Source organism: Rhinopithecus bieti, unplaced genomic scaffold (assembly GCF_001698545.2).
Source record: "Rhinopithecus bieti isolate Rb0 unplaced genomic scaffold, ASM169854v2 scaffold_33903, whole genome shotgun sequence".
NCBI lineage: Eukaryota > Metazoa > Chordata > Mammalia > Primates > Cercopithecidae > Rhinopithecus > Rhinopithecus bieti.
Window position 1 is genome coordinate 632,495 of NW_016814625.1, and position 15,993 is coordinate 648,487.

At 55.7% G+C, this 15,993-nt stretch overlaps 2 protein-coding genes across 6 annotated transcripts in view; one reads left to right on the plus strand and one right to left on the minus strand.

Annotated features, from left to right (window-relative positions):
* The first annotated feature begins 1,758 nt into the window (after positions 1-1,758).
* The window catches only part of MYBPH (myosin binding protein H), a 17,210-nt gene continuing 2,975 nt past the window's right edge, over positions 1,759-15,993 (plus strand). Inside the window, exons 1-11 of one of the 3 annotated variants that reach the window (XM_017851547.1) lie at positions 1,760-2,076; positions 2,166-2,300; positions 3,022-3,264; positions 5,601-5,689; positions 6,057-6,252; positions 6,435-6,574; positions 7,174-7,333; positions 8,237-8,373; positions 8,534-8,720; positions 8,931-8,981; positions 9,516-9,795. In XM_017851547.1, coding sequence (XP_017707036.1) covers positions 1,872-2,076; positions 2,166-2,300; positions 3,022-3,264; positions 5,601-5,689; positions 6,057-6,252; positions 6,435-6,574; positions 7,174-7,333; positions 8,237-8,373; positions 8,534-8,720; positions 8,931-8,947 — 1,509 coding nt within the window. In that variant the 5' untranslated portion in view covers positions 1,760-1,871 and the 3' untranslated portion in view covers positions 8,948-8,981; positions 9,516-9,795. Of the gene's footprint in view, positions 2,077-2,165; positions 2,301-3,021; positions 3,265-5,600; positions 5,690-6,056; positions 6,253-6,434; positions 6,575-7,173; positions 7,334-8,236; positions 8,374-8,533; positions 8,721-8,930; positions 8,982-9,515; positions 9,796-15,993 lie in introns of those variants that run through there. The other 2 variants (XM_017851549.1, XM_017851548.1) reach the window with 2 other exon arrangements.
* Positions 10,191-15,993, minus strand: part of ADORA1 (adenosine A1 receptor) — a 40,811-nt gene continuing 35,008 nt past the window's right edge. For all 3 annotated transcript variants that reach the window (XM_017851553.1, XM_017851550.1, XM_017851551.1), the window contains one exon: positions 10,191-12,300. In XM_017851553.1, coding sequence (XP_017707042.1) covers positions 11,661-12,300 — 640 coding nt within the window. In that variant the 3' untranslated portion in view covers positions 10,191-11,660. The remainder of the gene's footprint in view (positions 12,301-15,993) is intronic.

Below are 15,993 nucleotides of genomic sequence, written 5' to 3' on the forward strand. Positions count from 1 at the left end.
CTCAAGGGGCCCTTGTGGTTCCAGGACCCGCTCCCTGCCTGGCAAGACATGGAGTCACATAGCAGAGGGCAAGGGCATCCAGAGAGGGCCAGATCCAGAGGCTCCCAGGCCCTGCACTGCCACTCCCCAGCCGAGACAGCAGGGTTGAGAGGCAGCGACACCCTGGTGTCCCCAGTCCCCAGGAAAGGAAAGAGCATGCATGCTGCTGAGGGCCCTGAATAAATCACATTTACTTATTTTTAAATTGTGAGCACATCTTACATGCTAAAGTGCATAGATGTATTTGATTTGAAGAATGACTATGTAGTGAGAACCTGTGTAACCACCATCCGGGTCAGGAAAGGAAATCTCATTAGCACCCCTGCAGCCATCATGATCACATACACCCTGTTCCTCCACCTAGAGGTCATCGCCATACCAACTTTTGTACTGGCCTCATCTTCCTTTCTGGCCTTACCACCTACGGATGCACCTTGAAGAAGAGAGCCCAGTGTTGACTGCATTTGGATTTAATGTAGATGAGACAGATGAGATGCACCATTTCTGTGTGCCTTGCTCTTCTGCTCATCACTGGGTCTGTGAGTAGCTGAAGTTGCTCATTTGACCCCATGCTTTGCTTTATATTTGCATAAACACTCCACAGTTATTTATCTGTCACACTGTTGAGGGACAGCTGTTTCCCCCACATTTGACAATTACAAATAGCATTACCATGAACCTTCTTCTTCACGGCTCCTGGGGCAGGTGTGGGTGTTATATGAGTGGCACAGCTGGGTCACGGAGTAGGCACCTCATCCATTTTACTAGGCACTAGTAAAACTCTCACATTTTCCAGAGTGACTGCTCCAACACCAGCAATAAAAGTTCTTAATGCTCTCCCTCCTTCCTGACACATGGTGTTTTCTGGCTTTCCAGTGATTCCCAGTCTTAACATTTTATTGAATAAATGAATCAACAACTAGAAATCTGGCCATATCTGTCTCCTTTGGCACACTGAGAAAGCCCGTGCCCACAGCCTGCTTGGAAGAGTCTAGAAGCTTCAGAGTGCTCTCCTCCACTGGGGCGTCTTCAAGATCTGCCTACAACTGTACCCCACCCCGAAGGGCAAGGGTTTCTCTGTAATAGGTGGAAAACTGAGGCCCACAACAGGCATCAGGGGAGACCAGCTCCTTACCACCTGCCCAACAGAGACAGGAGCCAGGGGACTAGTCCCCCTTTCCGGGGTTCCAATGCTGGAGGACCATCCTCCGAGCAGCTCCACCCTCAGCATCTCAATTCCCTCTCTCTCTAGGGCCCTCAGCCTCATACAGAACAAGCAAGAGTCCCTGGGAACTGTGGGAGCCCGGGAAATGCGGGCCCCAGAGGCAAAGCTGGGAGTGCTCACAAGGAAGACTATTCCAAACTCTCAGGGCCCCAGCACCCAGTCTGAGAAGCTCTGGGCACAAGTGGCTCCATAGAGGCCAGACACACAGAGCCTGAGCTGGGCTCATTCTCCAGATAGAAGTTCTTCCTCCCATTGCCCTGACACCTGGCACACAGCCTGCTTGCTGTCCCATCTCACCCATCTGCACCCTCCCCCAGCTGGGCACCAGCACCCTGGCTGTTGAAGGCCAGTTGGGGTGATGGATGAGGGAGTGACTCCTCAAGGGGCCCTTGTGGTTCCTCCCCCAGAGCTATTCCTGGCCTGGGCGCCTCTCCACCCTCCAGTCCTCCTGCTTGACCTGACCCCACAGCTGGGAATCGTTTGCTGGGGGTGGGGCAGCCCCTGACTATATAAGCCTGGACCTAGGTGTCCCGGGCACCCTAGAGGCCCAGGTCCCCCAACGGCTGACCCCTGCACACTCCAGCCTGGCCCCCCAGCCAGTCCAGCAATGATGGAGAAAACCACCTCCAAGGACCCTGCCTGCAGTACAGAAGAGACCGCATCTGAATCTGCCAAGGTGCCCACCGCAGAGCCTCCCCGAGAAGTGGCAGTATCAGAGTCCACCGGGGAAGAGCAGGTGCCCAAGCCGCAGGCCCCTGCCCCTCAGGCCCCTGCAGCCCCCACAACCACTAAGCCTGCACCCCCAAGTGAAGGTGACTGAAGGTGGGGCAGGGGAAGGAGGGAGGCAGGCATGTCGGGGGTGGAGGGGAGCTCTTGGCCATGAACCTCTTCATCTCCCCAGATGTCCCCAGTGCCCCACTGCTGCTGACCCTGGAGGATGTGAGCAACAGCTCTGTGACTGTGAGCTGGGAGCCCCCAGAGAGCCTGGGGAGACTGGGCCTCCAGGGCTATGTGCTGGAGCTCTGCAGAGAGGGAGGTGAGTGCTGGGCTAAGTTTTGCATACACCCAGGGGAGGTTGTCACGGAGGGTTGCAGGGACAAGTGCTCAGGCCCTGTTGGTCAGTCTGGGAGAGACGCAGAAGGGGGTGATGCAAGCAGTGGGCTCCTCAACCCACCTATCCTTTCTTGCTCCACCAGCAGGAGAGCAAGAAAGGGTAGGTAGGTGGGTTGAGGGGCTCCCCTGTCCTCAGTTCCAAGGAGTCTCTGAGTAAGAGAAGGGTAAAGGGACTCGGGGTTCTCCTTTGGCAGGAAGGGAAGGAAGTGCTAAGTCTCAGAGGACCCGGAAGTGTAGGAAGTGGAGGGGGAGGAGCAGGAGAGGGGGATGTTAGCATAAGAGACAGTGAGGAGAAAGCAGGAATGGGGTGAGAGTATGGGGGCTACATCCCTGATGCCACTGTCCCCCTCCATGGCCCAAGTCCAGCCTGGCCTCTGCCTCTGCCCCTACCTTGCTGGTGACTTTGCAATTGTGTCCAACCCTCTCTGGGCTTCAACAACCTCATCTCTGGCCATGATTTCAGGGCTCTAACATCAGGTGTCTTTTATGCCATTTGACAAGAAGTCAGGGAAGGCAAAGAAGGGAAAAATGAGGCCCAGAGAGGGAGGCCGATTTCCCTAGATCACCAGCAGGCAAAGAAGCCCCATGGAGAGGGGTGCCTGTGGCCACACTGCCAAGACCTCACACTCTCTCCATCCCCTCAGCCTCGGAGTGGGTGCCTGTGAGTGCCCGGCCCATGATGGTGACCCAGCAGACCGTGCGGAACCTGGCTCTGGGAGACAAGCTCCTCCTGCGGGTGTCTGCAGTGAGTTCTGCAGGAGCTGGCCCGCCGGCCATGCTGGACCAGCCCGTCCACATCCGAGAGAATATCGGTAAAGCCCATCCTGGCCTTCAGCTCCCCAGCCCTTCCCAAACACCTCATCTAATGGAGAAACTGAGGCCAGCAGGTAGAGGGAGCCAGGCAGTCATTTCCCCCGTCCCACACTCACATGCACAAGCCACACACTATCACATCTTGCCTGAAGAAAGTTCCAGGTTCCTCAGCAGCAGGGGGTCTCTGGAGGTCTAAGAAGCCATTTCCCTGAGTGGTCCAGCCCCCATGCCTTGAGGAAGGGGCTTCCTGATGCTCAGAAACAAAAGGTCAAGTTCCCTGGGTCACCTGCTCAATGCTAAGAGTCCATCTGTTCTTTCTCCCATCTAATCTCAATTCTTCCAGTGGCTATAAACACTCATTTTCTGCCCATTTCCTGTGTCCTGGGTTCCAGATTCTCTCAAAGGTCTTGAAACAAAGAGAAGGCCCTACTTGCCCCTTGTTCCACCATGGCCCTAGTGGAAAGAAAAAGAGGGTCTGCGAAAGGTCCATGAAGACGTCTCCATCGCAGAGGGTGTACCTCACTGGGGCCCCGCAGGCCAGCTGCCATCCCCATTGCTAATATTTCTATTTGCAAGGTGCATTAACCTCAGTCCTCCCCTTGCTCCCCTCCCAGAGCTGATCGGGTTTCAGTCTGTTAATGACAGTGAGTCATTTGGTGTGATCTGAGGTCTCTGGGGACAGCACAGTCCCCCAGGGTGAGGAGAGACACAGGCAGGCAGGTGGCCTGAGGCCTTCTCCACCTTCTTTCTTGTTCCTCCACAAGGGGATGGATGGTTCCTGGGAGAGGCTAAACAGAACTCTGTAGCTCTAGACAAGGCCTCCAGAAGGAGAGGGGATCCACAGGAGGGGTCAAGTCTGGATTCAAAAGGAAATGTTCAGCTCTGAGGCCTGAGAGACATGGGAACCATGGGGTTAGGGAGCTTAGATTCACAGACTATTTGAGGCCAAACAGATCCCAAGGAGCCCAGAGCATCCCTTGAGGTCACCCAGCCTTTTATTGGCAGTCCCAGAGTCTGATGCCTACACAGGACCCTCATGCCCCACTGCACTTCAGGGCGTCTTCTCCAGTGGCACCCAAAACCCAAGGACATTCCCAGCCTTTGGCTCTGAGTGAGATGTGGCCCCACCTGGCAGCTGCAGTATGGCTGTGTCGACTCTAGTCTTGGAGGTGCCAGGAAGGCCTCTTGGTTGGGAGGGTGCTGGGCCTTCCCCAGAGAACCAGTGAGCTCAGACTCTGAGAGGCCCCTGAGGCCCAGCATTGATGGACCCAGCCAGACTCAGCACCCACTTCTCCATTCAAATTCCTCTGGCAGGAGAGAAGGGGATTTCCTGGAGAGAAGAGGGAGAGGAGGCTGTGAATAAGTGGGGAACAGCCAGGCTTGTCATGGGCAGGGCAGAGTGGGGTCCCTGTCCAGGATCCTTGACTGCTCAGCTGTCCCTCCTCAGCCACCTGGAGCTGCCAAGCATTCTTGACCCCCTGCAGCTGTCCCTAGAGCATTCCATGCCTGAGCTCCCAGAGCCAAGTGCCTACTCAGCTAATCCTCAGAGACATCGTGTTCCTTCTCACTGTCTCATCCTCCTCCGCCCTGCATGCCACCAACCAACTGCTGCCACCTGTTTGCTGCAAAGGAGCCTCAGTCATGGGCCCAGCACCCGCCCGGGGGACAGGGGTGGTGGCCACTGCAGCTTCCTTCAGAATGCCCAGGGGCTTCAGTGGTTGCCCCTGACCAGGTGAGGGTCAGAAGGTCATTCCTTAGCATAACAGGTGGCTGAAATAGGACTTCAGGAAGGACTTCCCAGCTCTGAGACTAACAGATTATGGGAGGGTGACAGAGGAAGAAGGGGGGACACCTGCCCTGGCTTCACTTAGGAAAGGAAAGATCCTAATCCTCTCAATAAGGCCTGGATACAGAGGAAGGGACAAACAGGGTTTCATAAGGACTTCTCTGAAAGTCCTGGGCTTGTGGAGGGTCAGGGGTATTAGAGCAGGAAGACGGCAGTGGCCTGCCCTTCTTAGAAGTGCAGCCAGACAGGTGCAGCACCTGCTCCCCAGCAGGGGGAGACAGAGAGTCAGCTGGGGCCCATCTGGTGCTTGGGAATGCCTGGGCTGCAAGGCAAATCCCATCCTGGCAGAGTCGAGGCGCCAAGGGAGTGCCCAGGATGCTTACCAGTTCACACCATGGAGGCGCTGACCTCCTGAAACCTCCTGCTCCCTTAAGGGATGTGGGCCCCTAGACCTCAGGAGTGAAAGCTTCACCCTTTCTGCAAGGAGGGACCCCACGGCAGCCAGGCACACGCAGGACCCTCCTCCCAGCCAGCATCCCTCACCAGCTATCCCCTGCCCCACCTCAGAAACCCCAATCAGCCACCCCACTGCACTGCTAAGCCCGGACTCTTGCTTTGATCCAGAGGCCCCCAAGATCCGTGTCCCCCGCCACCTCCGTCAGACCTACATCCGCCAGGTGGGAGAGACGGTCAACCTGCAAATCCCCTTCCAGGTGGGTATTACCCCCACCAAGGGTAAGAGGCTGGGTGGGAACCAGGTCCATTTAAGGGGAGCCTGGGAAGTGGCAGGATCTCCAAGGGTCGGGCTGAGACCCAGCGAGACGGCCTCATCCTCCCACAATCATGCACATGACTCATTGGTGATTCTCAGCCTGGGGATGGGCAGGTGGGCCCCAAAGCAGGCTGGACACCTGGAGGATGTGGCTCAGGGCAGCCCCTGTGGCTCCAGCCTCTGCTGCCCCTCCTGAAAAGGGCCAAAGGGACAGGCTTCCCCGAGAACAGCTCGAGACTCCTGGAGTTAAGGGGGTGTGGGGACGCTGGCACCTCCCTACACTCACCCTGGGGGCTCCTCCCTGCCAGGGGAAGCCTAAGCCTCGGGCCACATGGACCCACAACGGCCATGCCCTGGACAGCCAGCGGGTGAGCGTGCGCACTGGGGACCAGGACTCCATTCTCTTCATTCGCTCAGCCCAGCGCTCTGACTCGGGCCGCTACGAGCTCACCGTGCACGTGGAAGGCCTGGAGGCCAAGGCAGCCATTGACATCCTGGTGATTGGTATGGAGCCAGGGGAACAGTGCTGCCTCAAGGGGGACCTGGAGCCCCCGACCGCCTATCCCAGAGCTGACGGCTGATGGGAGCAGGCCAAGGGAGTGTGGCAGGAGCCAAATCTTGGATGTAGGGGCTCTGTGGCCAGTCTGGCCCTCATGCTCACTTCCCCTCGCACTCTGGGCCTACAGAGAAACCTGGACCTCCCAGCAGCATCCGGCTCCTGGATGTCTGGGGCTGCAACGCTGCTCTTCAGTGGACGCCACCCCAGGACACAGGCAACACAGAGCTCCTGGGCTACACGGTGCAGAAGGCAGACAAAAAGACAGGGGTGAGGCAGAGCGGGGTCGGGGTACGAAGTGGTCAAGGTGGTGGAGAAGGCCCATCCCACTGAGTCTAGGGACCGAGTCTAGGGATCCAGTTCTGGTCTGCCCACTGCTAACCTGACTCCCTAGGAGGCCCTTAACAAGACTTTTCCTCTCTGGACCTCAGATGCCTCCTGAAAACTGTGAGGAGGGCTGGCCCGGGCTGTCTGAAGCCTTTCAAGCTCTGGAGCCACACTTCTCAAATCTTAATGTCCACATGAGCCACCTGGGGAGCTTGCTAAGAGGCAGAGTGTGACTCAGTAGGTCCAGGGTGGGGGCTGAAGGCCTGCATTTCTAAGAAGTTTCCAGGTGATGCTGAAGTTGCACATCTGTGGGCCACACTTTGCACATGAAGGCTCTAGGATTCTCTGAGGACCCTTCAGAGGTCACCTGAGTGACCCAGGGAGCCCTTCTTCCAATTCAATGTCCCTGAGGTCCAAAGCTGGATGGTTCAGCATCCCAGGGTTGGGGGCATGGAATGAGTTCTGTGAGGAGAGGGCTCCAGGGTAAGCAGGGAGGGTGAGGACAGGGGTGAGAAATGAGGGTGACGCCCAGGGCCCTGCAGCAATGGTTCACAGTGCTGGAGCGCTACCACCCAACCACCTGCACCATCTCTGACCTCATCATCGGCAACTCGTACTCCTTCCGGGTCTTCTCAGAAAACCTATGTGGACTCAGCGCCTCAGCCACCGTCACCAAGGAGCTCGCCCACATCCAGAAGGCAGGTGGGTTTGGGCTCAGAGCTGGCTGTGCTAATTCTCTCCCTGTCCCTGCCTCTTCCTTGGCATCTCTGCACCCCTCTCTCTGGGCTTCTCCTGGGCGTCTGCCCCTGGAACACGTGCTGTCCCCTCACTCCACAGCTATGCCTACACACACACAGAATGGCTGTAAAGTAGTGGATGTGGCTGGTTGATTTTAACAAACACATCAGAGCAAATCCACACAAATGAAAGATGCCCCTTTGGAGGCTGTGTACTTATTCCAGAGATGCGTGTGCATCTGCCAAGTTTCAGGCAGAGAGTGCCCGAGGGAATCTAAAGGGTGACCTGTGCATGGATGGGTAGTGTGCTAAAAAGGGTGAGTTCGCTAAAAACAAGCCTCCCAACCCTAATACACACCACATAGATGGACAAGAGAGATAGGAGTATTTACTGTCTCCACACAGGCACCTGACCCTCTTGCGTCAAATGTTAAACCCCGGGCCCTTTTCCCTGTCCCTTGTGTGCCCTGAGGCCCTCTCTGACCCACAGTCTGTGTGGGTTCCAGAAGGCAAACTTTTTTTAACACTAGCCTGAACTGCACAGAATTAGGAAGAAATTTTTGTTTAGAAAAGGAAAGCCAGTCAAGTCTCCAATGACAAACACAAAGGAAATATGGCATCTCTGAGTTACTAACCTCCACCTTCTGCCAAGATGCTCTCATCTCTGCTTTTTCCACCTTCTCTTCTCTGCTCACCACCCTGACCCACCCAGCTACAGTCTCAGCTTTCTCTGCCTCTTTGAGATTGTCCAAGTTCCCGCAAATAAGCCATGACTTGCTATCCATAGATCATGGATCACAGTCAGTCCTAACAGGTCTCCTTCACTCCTGTAAGCTCAGATTCACCCGACTTTCTCCCCTGAACGCAGATATTACTGCCAAACCTAAAGGGTTTATTGAGCGAGACTTCTCAGAAGCCCCCTCATTCACCCAGCCCCTGGCTGACCACACCTCCACCCCTGGCTACAGCACCCAGCTGTTCTGCAGTGTCCGAGCTTCACCCAAGGTGAGGGTCCAGGCCCTGCTGAGCCCTGGGCTGGTGGGGGCAGATGGGGACAGCAGGGCTGAGGAATCCTCCAGGCATCCACACCTAAGCCTGGGAATAGCCTTTGAGTGCCCCGCTCCAGTCCACACCTCCCCAGCTGTCTTCTGACCATGCCTCCCAGCCCAAGATCATCTGGATGAAAAACAAGATGGAGATCCAGGGCAACCCCAAATACCGCGCCCTCTCTGAGCAAGGCGTCTGCACCCTAGAGATCCGGAAACCCAGCCCCTTTGATTCTGGGGTCTACACCTGCAAGGCCATCAACGTGCTGGGGGAGGCATCTGTGGACTGCCGGCTGGAGGTCAAAGGTGAGAGTTTAAGGATGGGAGAGCAGGAGTAAGCACCTCTCTGGAGCTGAACTAGAGGCAGCAGAGAGCTTAAAATCAAGGCAGAAGAGAAGGGGTAATAAGATTGGGGTCAAGCGGGAGGGTGGACAGGTGTAGAAGAGGGTGTATAACCGTGAACCCTGTCAGTTCCCCGCCACTTCCCCCAAACTCTAACTGTAGACTCTCTTCCAGCCTCAGCCACGCACTGAAGAGCCACAGGAGGAGGCTGTGATGAGGAGCCAGGTAAATGGCCTGACCCACCCCCTCTGTTACTCTGCGGGTGGCATGGAAGCAGAGAGGAGGCCGGGAGCAGGGGGTGGGAGTGAGAAGGGAAGGTGGTGGTCAGCTCTGGGAACAAACTTGAGGACACAGGCAACTAGCACGCATGTCCAGAGACTCGCAGTGATGTTGCAGGGCCAGGCGATGCCGGTGTGGTCCGGAAGGGGGTTGATTCCATGGACCGCCACATGACCAGAGTCTACTCCCAGCTCTGAGTGACCTTCAGCAAAGGTGTTCTGTTTGGACACATTTCCTCATCCGAAAACTGGGGATAACAACCTTTCCCTGCCTTCCCTCCCCTGGTGGTGGTTCTGAGGCTCTGCATAAGTACAGAAGTATCTAGAACTGCAGTGGGCAGAGTTCAGACCTGGGCTTGGTCCTGAGGGAGGGAGGCCTGGTGAGAAAGAGGGTGCTGCTCCCCCTCCCCTCTCTGCACCTCTCTGGCCTGCAGCCGAGGTCTGTTCACACTAGGGGCTCAGGAAGCATGTCCTCCTCCAGGTGCTGCAGGCCTGAAGGGTCAGGTCCGTCAGGCCCACAGTCAAATTCCAGAGATGTCCAAGACCCCCACTTCCATAGCGACAGCTGATGGAACTGCCCCTGGTACCTGCTGGCCTCCCTCCCACAGAGGCTGTTGTCCAGAACTCAGGACTGGGCCTGGTAGGCCCCGGGCCAGGCTATCTGGGCTCAAGGGGTGCTGGAAGGCACAGAGATTGGAGTGCCCTGTGGAGTTGCACGCTGGGTGGGAAGCACTCCAATAAAGATGCGTGGTGTTACAGTGTGGGGCCTCTGTGCCACTGAGCGACATCATCTAGGGGGAGGTGCTGTGTCACCAGGAGGCGGGGGTATCTGAATGTTTCACCATGAGGGGTTCTCCAGATATGTCACCATGAGGAAGATGCCAGTGGGAGAGGTCTCAGGATGTCATGGCTGGGGTGGGGGTTGGGGGTTCTGGACAGGTGAGTTTTCAGGATCTCACTTCCTGATCAGGGTTTGCTACCCCAAGTGTGTAACTATGGAAACAGACACACCCTCTCTGGAACCTTCCTTCCTTGAACGCCTCCACAGGCCCACTCCCGCAGCTCCTCCCGGCCCCCGCCATTGCTTCCTCTCTGCTGAAGCTGTCTTGTTGCCCTCAACAGTGGTGGGGGTGGGCGCCCAGCAATGTGCTCTCCACAGGGTTCACAGTTTTTTATTAGTCACATGGGCCTCCCTTGGGAGCCAGGGCACCCCATTTCCAACAGAGGGAAGGGCCTGGAAGCAAGGCCTGGAGTTGACACTCATGTTCAGAAGGTCAACTCAATGACCACCTCCCCCCCCCCCCCTCACCCCCCCCCACACACGGGGCTCCAGACTCCCCGCCTTACGCCCCTCCACGGGGCTCCAGGTTCCCCTGCCTCGCCCCCGCTCCACAGGGGCTCCAGGCTTGGCAGGGCATGGGTTGGTCCTTCCCCAGATCCCTGAAGTCCTAGACCCCCAGACACCTGCAATAGAGCTCCCAAAGTCCCTGAAAACCCAGCCAAATACTAGGGGTATTGAGGGATTCACATGACAGCAAGCCCTCCCACACACTCTCGGGGGGGTGCTCTCCTCTGCCTGCTGCAGCCTGCTAAACCCACCCCAGGGGGGCCCACAGTCAACACTGAGTCCTTACAGACCCTTTCCTTCGTCCACCCCGTCCCCAGGCAGGCAGAATGTCTAGGGTTCTCCTCTCCATTAGGCCCAGAAGCAGCAGAGATGGGGTCACCTAAGACAGTTCAGGCCCAGCATTGGGCAGGCCAGTGGAGCTGGTGGCCCAGATGACAGGTAATTACACTCCAGGCTCCTCCCTGGAAAACTCAGGGCAAGAAGGAGGGCTCAGAGCTGCCACCTCATGGCTGTTTGAAGCCAGCACCTACCCCACCAAGCTCACTCCCCAGGGCATGCAGCCAGCACTCCAGCAAATATCAGAAATGATTTCTGAACCTACCCTTTCTGCCTCTCCCACGTACAATCCTGGGCTGACCCAGGGCAAGGAGAGCAGGCACCCTAGCACCTGGTATGGCCTGGGCCCCAGAGTCCTCAGAGGTGGGAATGGAGGCTCCTTGATTCCTGCCCCTTAGCTGCCTCTGGCCACCCTCTCCTACAGAACAGGAGAGACAGCCAGGCCAGTGCGTCCTCGACCTCTCTCCTTCCATCCGTCTCAGAGGGGATGCTCTCCTCTCCTTAAGCTTGGTTGGTGGGGCTGCACCACCAACATCTAAGACAAGCAGACTCCCCTGCCTCACTGCAGAAGCCCAAGCACCTTCTCCCAGCCCAGGTGGCTCCTCTGCAGTCTTGGCCTCCCCAGGACCTGCCCAGCCCTGAAGCGCTGGACTGCTCATGGGATGGTCAGGCAGGTGGAGGCTCAGGACACTCTTGCCTCTGGACACCCGGTCCCTCTGTAGGATCCTTGCCCTCCCAAGCCTCCTGCAGGGCCCAGGAGTATAGGGTAGTTAACTCCTAGTGGAGGGACCACACTCTGTGGGTATCTCTTCAGAGCCTCCCCCGTGCCCCTGGCCCACAGCCCAGCTGGGGCAGGCTCAGGGAGACCCCCAGGACAGTGAGCAAGTGAGGACTGGACTGCGACCCCACTGGATGTGGGCTAGTGGGAGCAGAAGGCGGGGTCTAGTCATCAGGCCTCTCTTCTGGGAGATCCTCATCAATGGGGGGTGCGGGCTGGCAGCGGAAATGGTCATTCCAAATCTTAAGGAAGGTGACGCGGAACTTCTGGATGCGGAAGGCATAGACGATAGGGTTCATGGCCGAGTTGCCGTGCGTGAGGAAGATGGCAATGTAGGTGAGGATGCTGGGTTTGTGGCAGGATGGGCAGAAGAGGGTGATGCAGTTGAGGATGTGCAAAGGCAGCCAGCTGAGAGCAAAGAGGAAGAGGATGAGGGCCAGCGACTTGGCGATCTTCAGCTCCTTCCCATAGTACTTTTGTGGGTCACCAGAGGAGGCCGATACCTTCTTGTTGAGCTGCTTGCGGATTAGGTAGAAGACCTCCAGGTAGATGAGGACCATGAGGAGAAGCGGGGGCAGCACCCACACAAAGAAGTTGAAGTAGACCATGTACTCCATGCTGATGACCTTCTCGAACTCGCACTTGATCACGGGCTCCCCCATGCTGCCATTGGCTGCCCAGGCCCGCTCCACTGCGCTCAGATTGTTCCAGCCAAACATAGGGGTCAGCCCCACCACCAAGGAGAGGATCCAGCAGCCGGCGATGGCCACCGCCGCCCTCCGGGGGGTCACCACCATCTTGTATCTGGAGGAGAAGAGGGCAGAGTGTTAGGATCTGCCTCCCAGCTGCCTCAAAAGGCCCCTCCGAGGCACACCTGGCCTCCAGGGGCCTCTAAGAGGAGCACCCTCCCCATCCAGGACCCGGTGAGTGGAGAGGTGCATGTCTTTTGCTTGAGGGCTGAGTCTTCAGGATCTAAGACTTAGTGCTTGCCATGCATTGGCTCATTCTCCTGCAGAGAAAGGAAATCCTGATTAATGACAAAAATAATAATAGAAAATCACAGAGGAGCTCCTTTAGGAATTTCAAGGAAAAGTAAAAATTCCTCCCATGCGCTCAGCACGCCCCCACTGGTTATCTCACCCTTGCTTCATGACAGCCTTCATCACGTAGGAAGTTACTGGCAGAATGAGGGCTACCCAATCGACAGATGAGGAAACTGAGGTTCAAAGTAGTCACAGGATCTGCTCAAGGCCACATGGAAGGTGACAGTGCCATCCCGTGCTTCCTAAAACATGTCTACACTGACCGAAACACCCAGGTGATTAACAAACCATCCCTTTTCTTAGGCCAGCAGACACAACTGTCATTTCAAAAAATCTTTCACACAAACCCCTTCTCTTGGCCTTGTCCCATACTCCTCTGCCATACCGCGTCTCCCACCTCTACATTAACCTCCTGTTTCCCCTTCCAGTCACTGTGCAGCACTTAACTCCTAACGGCTTGATCTCAAGAACCAGCCCTGCACTCCCAAGCTAACTGGAAATGATGCTCAGGAAAGAAAACTGATATTCACTGAGCATCTACTACATGCTGGATACTTTCACTCATTCATTCAAGCATTTACGCACGCATACATGGATGCATTCATTCAGCAAGCATTTGTCAAGTGCTTTCTGTGCTAGGCATTGCTCTCTGTGCTGAGAATAAGATAAAAGATCCCTGTTTCTACATATCTCACATTTTGGGTGAAGAGACAGGTAACACCAAAGCAAGAAAATAAACAAGACAACTGCAAATCATGATATGTTCTTTAAAGGAAATAAGTTGAGTCAAGGGCCAGAACTTTCTAACTTTTTTCATGTCATGACCCACAAAGAAGATGGAAACATCTGGATGACGAGGCTGCTCATGCGCCACAAGGGTTGGGTGTTTTCACATCTCAGGGTTCGTGCTTCCCTTTAAACCAATCTAGCCAACAGCCATCATGGCTTCTGCCTACACACTGGCCTTGGAGACAGTGCCAAGGGCTGGGTCTCGCCCAGCTCTGTGCTGAGGAGCTGGCTGAGCAGCAGCAGCTTGCCCAGTTGTTATTTTCCAATGCAGCTTCTGAAATGGATGGAGTGCCCTCCTGAGCATGTAAACAGCTTCTGAGACCCAGGAGTGTGAAGGGAGAGGCTGCCGACTGTTTCCTTCTGCCCCAGGGATGCAGAATCTGCGGCTTTCTCCTGCATGGTGATGATGCTTAAAAGTCTGTCTCACCCCAGACAACGCTTCTCCTAGATCCTTTACCATCCATCAAAGCCCACCTGCTCTGTGAAGGCTATAGAGGTAGGAAGGGAGACAATTTGCAGAGTGGGAGGAACCAGATGCCCCCTCTCCACCCCATCTAGAAGATAAGGACTAGAAGAGACCTTTGGAATCTCATTTTCTATCCCTTCATTGTCCCAGTGAAGAAATTGAGGACTAGATGACTCCAACACCTTCGGAGCAGTTCCCCTCTCCTACTCTGTGATCATAGGATCCTTGTGCCCCAAACCACCACCAAGGGGCCTTGAGAGGTGACTGGTTCACTTGTGACTCTGAAGTTTCCTTAGATCCAATCCTCACTCTCTTGCTGTAATTGAAGCCCATTCCCTCCTCTGTATCCTCAGCAGAATGACGAGGCCTGGTGCAGACACTGTGAGTCAGAAGACCCAAACTTGGGCCGCCAGTCTGCAACTTGCTAGATCAATGTCTCCTCTGTAAAAGAGACCTACTTCAGAGGGGGAGGATCAAATGAGATACTATGTGTGCAAGTACTCTGTAAACACCCGACCAGTATTCGCTTGCCTGAGCTCTTCTTACCCCTCCAAGCTCCTAGACAAATGGCCACCTGGAAAACTCCAGTATCTCTGGATGCTCAGCAAACACAGCCTAAGGGCTATTTAAACATCTTCCTCACATCTTGTTCCTGACCATCTCAAAGTGTTCCCCACGTGTCCTCTTAGACATGGTGGAAAAAGTTCTGGGAATGAGTCTACAGGAAAAGACCAAAGGAACGTTGGTCATTCTGAAGGCTGAGAGATGCTATCTCAGCAGCTACACAGCAGAGAGTAGGGCCAGATCCCCAGGTGAACCTCAGCAGGGAAAGAGAGCTGCTGCTTCAGACAGGATGGGGCCAGGTGTCCTGCCTACCCCTACCACCCATCACATCTGCTATTTATACCACATTTATCATGTACAAATCCCTTTCTCAGTCCTATCTCGGGTAATCCCCATAACCGCTGCTGTGGTGAGCACAGCAGATAAGGGAATGCCCATTTCACAGATTAGAAGCTCCACTGGCCTGGGTCTCCTGACTCCAAGCCCAGCTCACCTTCAGGGTGCCAGGCTGACTGGGGGTTGCTGAGATGCAGATGATCGGCAGGTTGAAAATATCCCTTGCCTATTAGATTTAAAAGGGGAACTTCTAGACCTCGCCCAAGGAAGGCACCACCCAGAGTCAGTGGGGTGGGCCAGGTGACCTCTGGTGCTGCCGTCCAGCCTATGGATTGAGGGATCTAGCCTGGGACTGACATCAGGGCAGTGATGACCTATGGAGAGAGGAGAGGTAGACAGTGACAGTCTAGACACTGACAGGAGAGAGGGAAGAGACAACTTCTAGCTACAGAGGTGGCTCCCTCCCCTCTTCTCTCCTCACCCCTCACCCTTCTGACCGCTTGGAGCCCCTGGGGTTAAAGCTTCCCTGGGGCTCCTCCAGTACCCAGTCCCAGCAGACCCTGCAGCTTAGGGTATCAGCTCTCATCTGTTTTTCTTGCTATTTTCTTCCTGGTGGGAAAGGGCTGGACCCAAGACATTGGCTGAGGTGGGGCAGGCTCTCACAGGAAGGGCTGCCTCCCAGGGCGAGCGGAGAAGCTCACCTCTCCTTACGCGTGGGAAAGGAAGCAGAGGCTGCAAGTCCTGAGGCATGCATGGGGTGGGGGGCTGTGGAAGATGCCTCTGACTTGGGAATGCCCCTCCCAAGTCCACAGCATCCCCGAGGGCTGTGCTGGGAGCTAAGCAGGGAGATGCTGCTCTCAGGAGTGTGCAGCTCAGGCGTGCACGAACGGGAGAGCAACGGAACAGAGACAGGAAAACACCAAGTGGGGTCCCGTCCACAGGCCAGCAGGGCAGACAGCGCCTTAACGATAGCCCTGAGGGGACCGGGCGCAGTGGCTCATGCCTGTAATCCCAGCACTTTGGGAGGCCGAGGCAGGATCACATGAGGTCAGGAGTTCAAGACCAGCCTGGGCAACATGGTGAAACCCTGTCTCTACTAAAAAAAAAAAAAAAAAAAAAAAAAAAAATACAAAATTAGCCAGGCATGGTGGCACATGCTTGTAATCCCAGCTACTCGGGAGTCCGAGGTAGGAGAATTGCTTGAACCCAGGAGGCAGAGGTTGCGGTGAGCCAAGATCACGAGATCGCACCCTTGCACTCCAGCCTGGGCAACAAGAGCGAAACTCTGTCTCAAAAAAA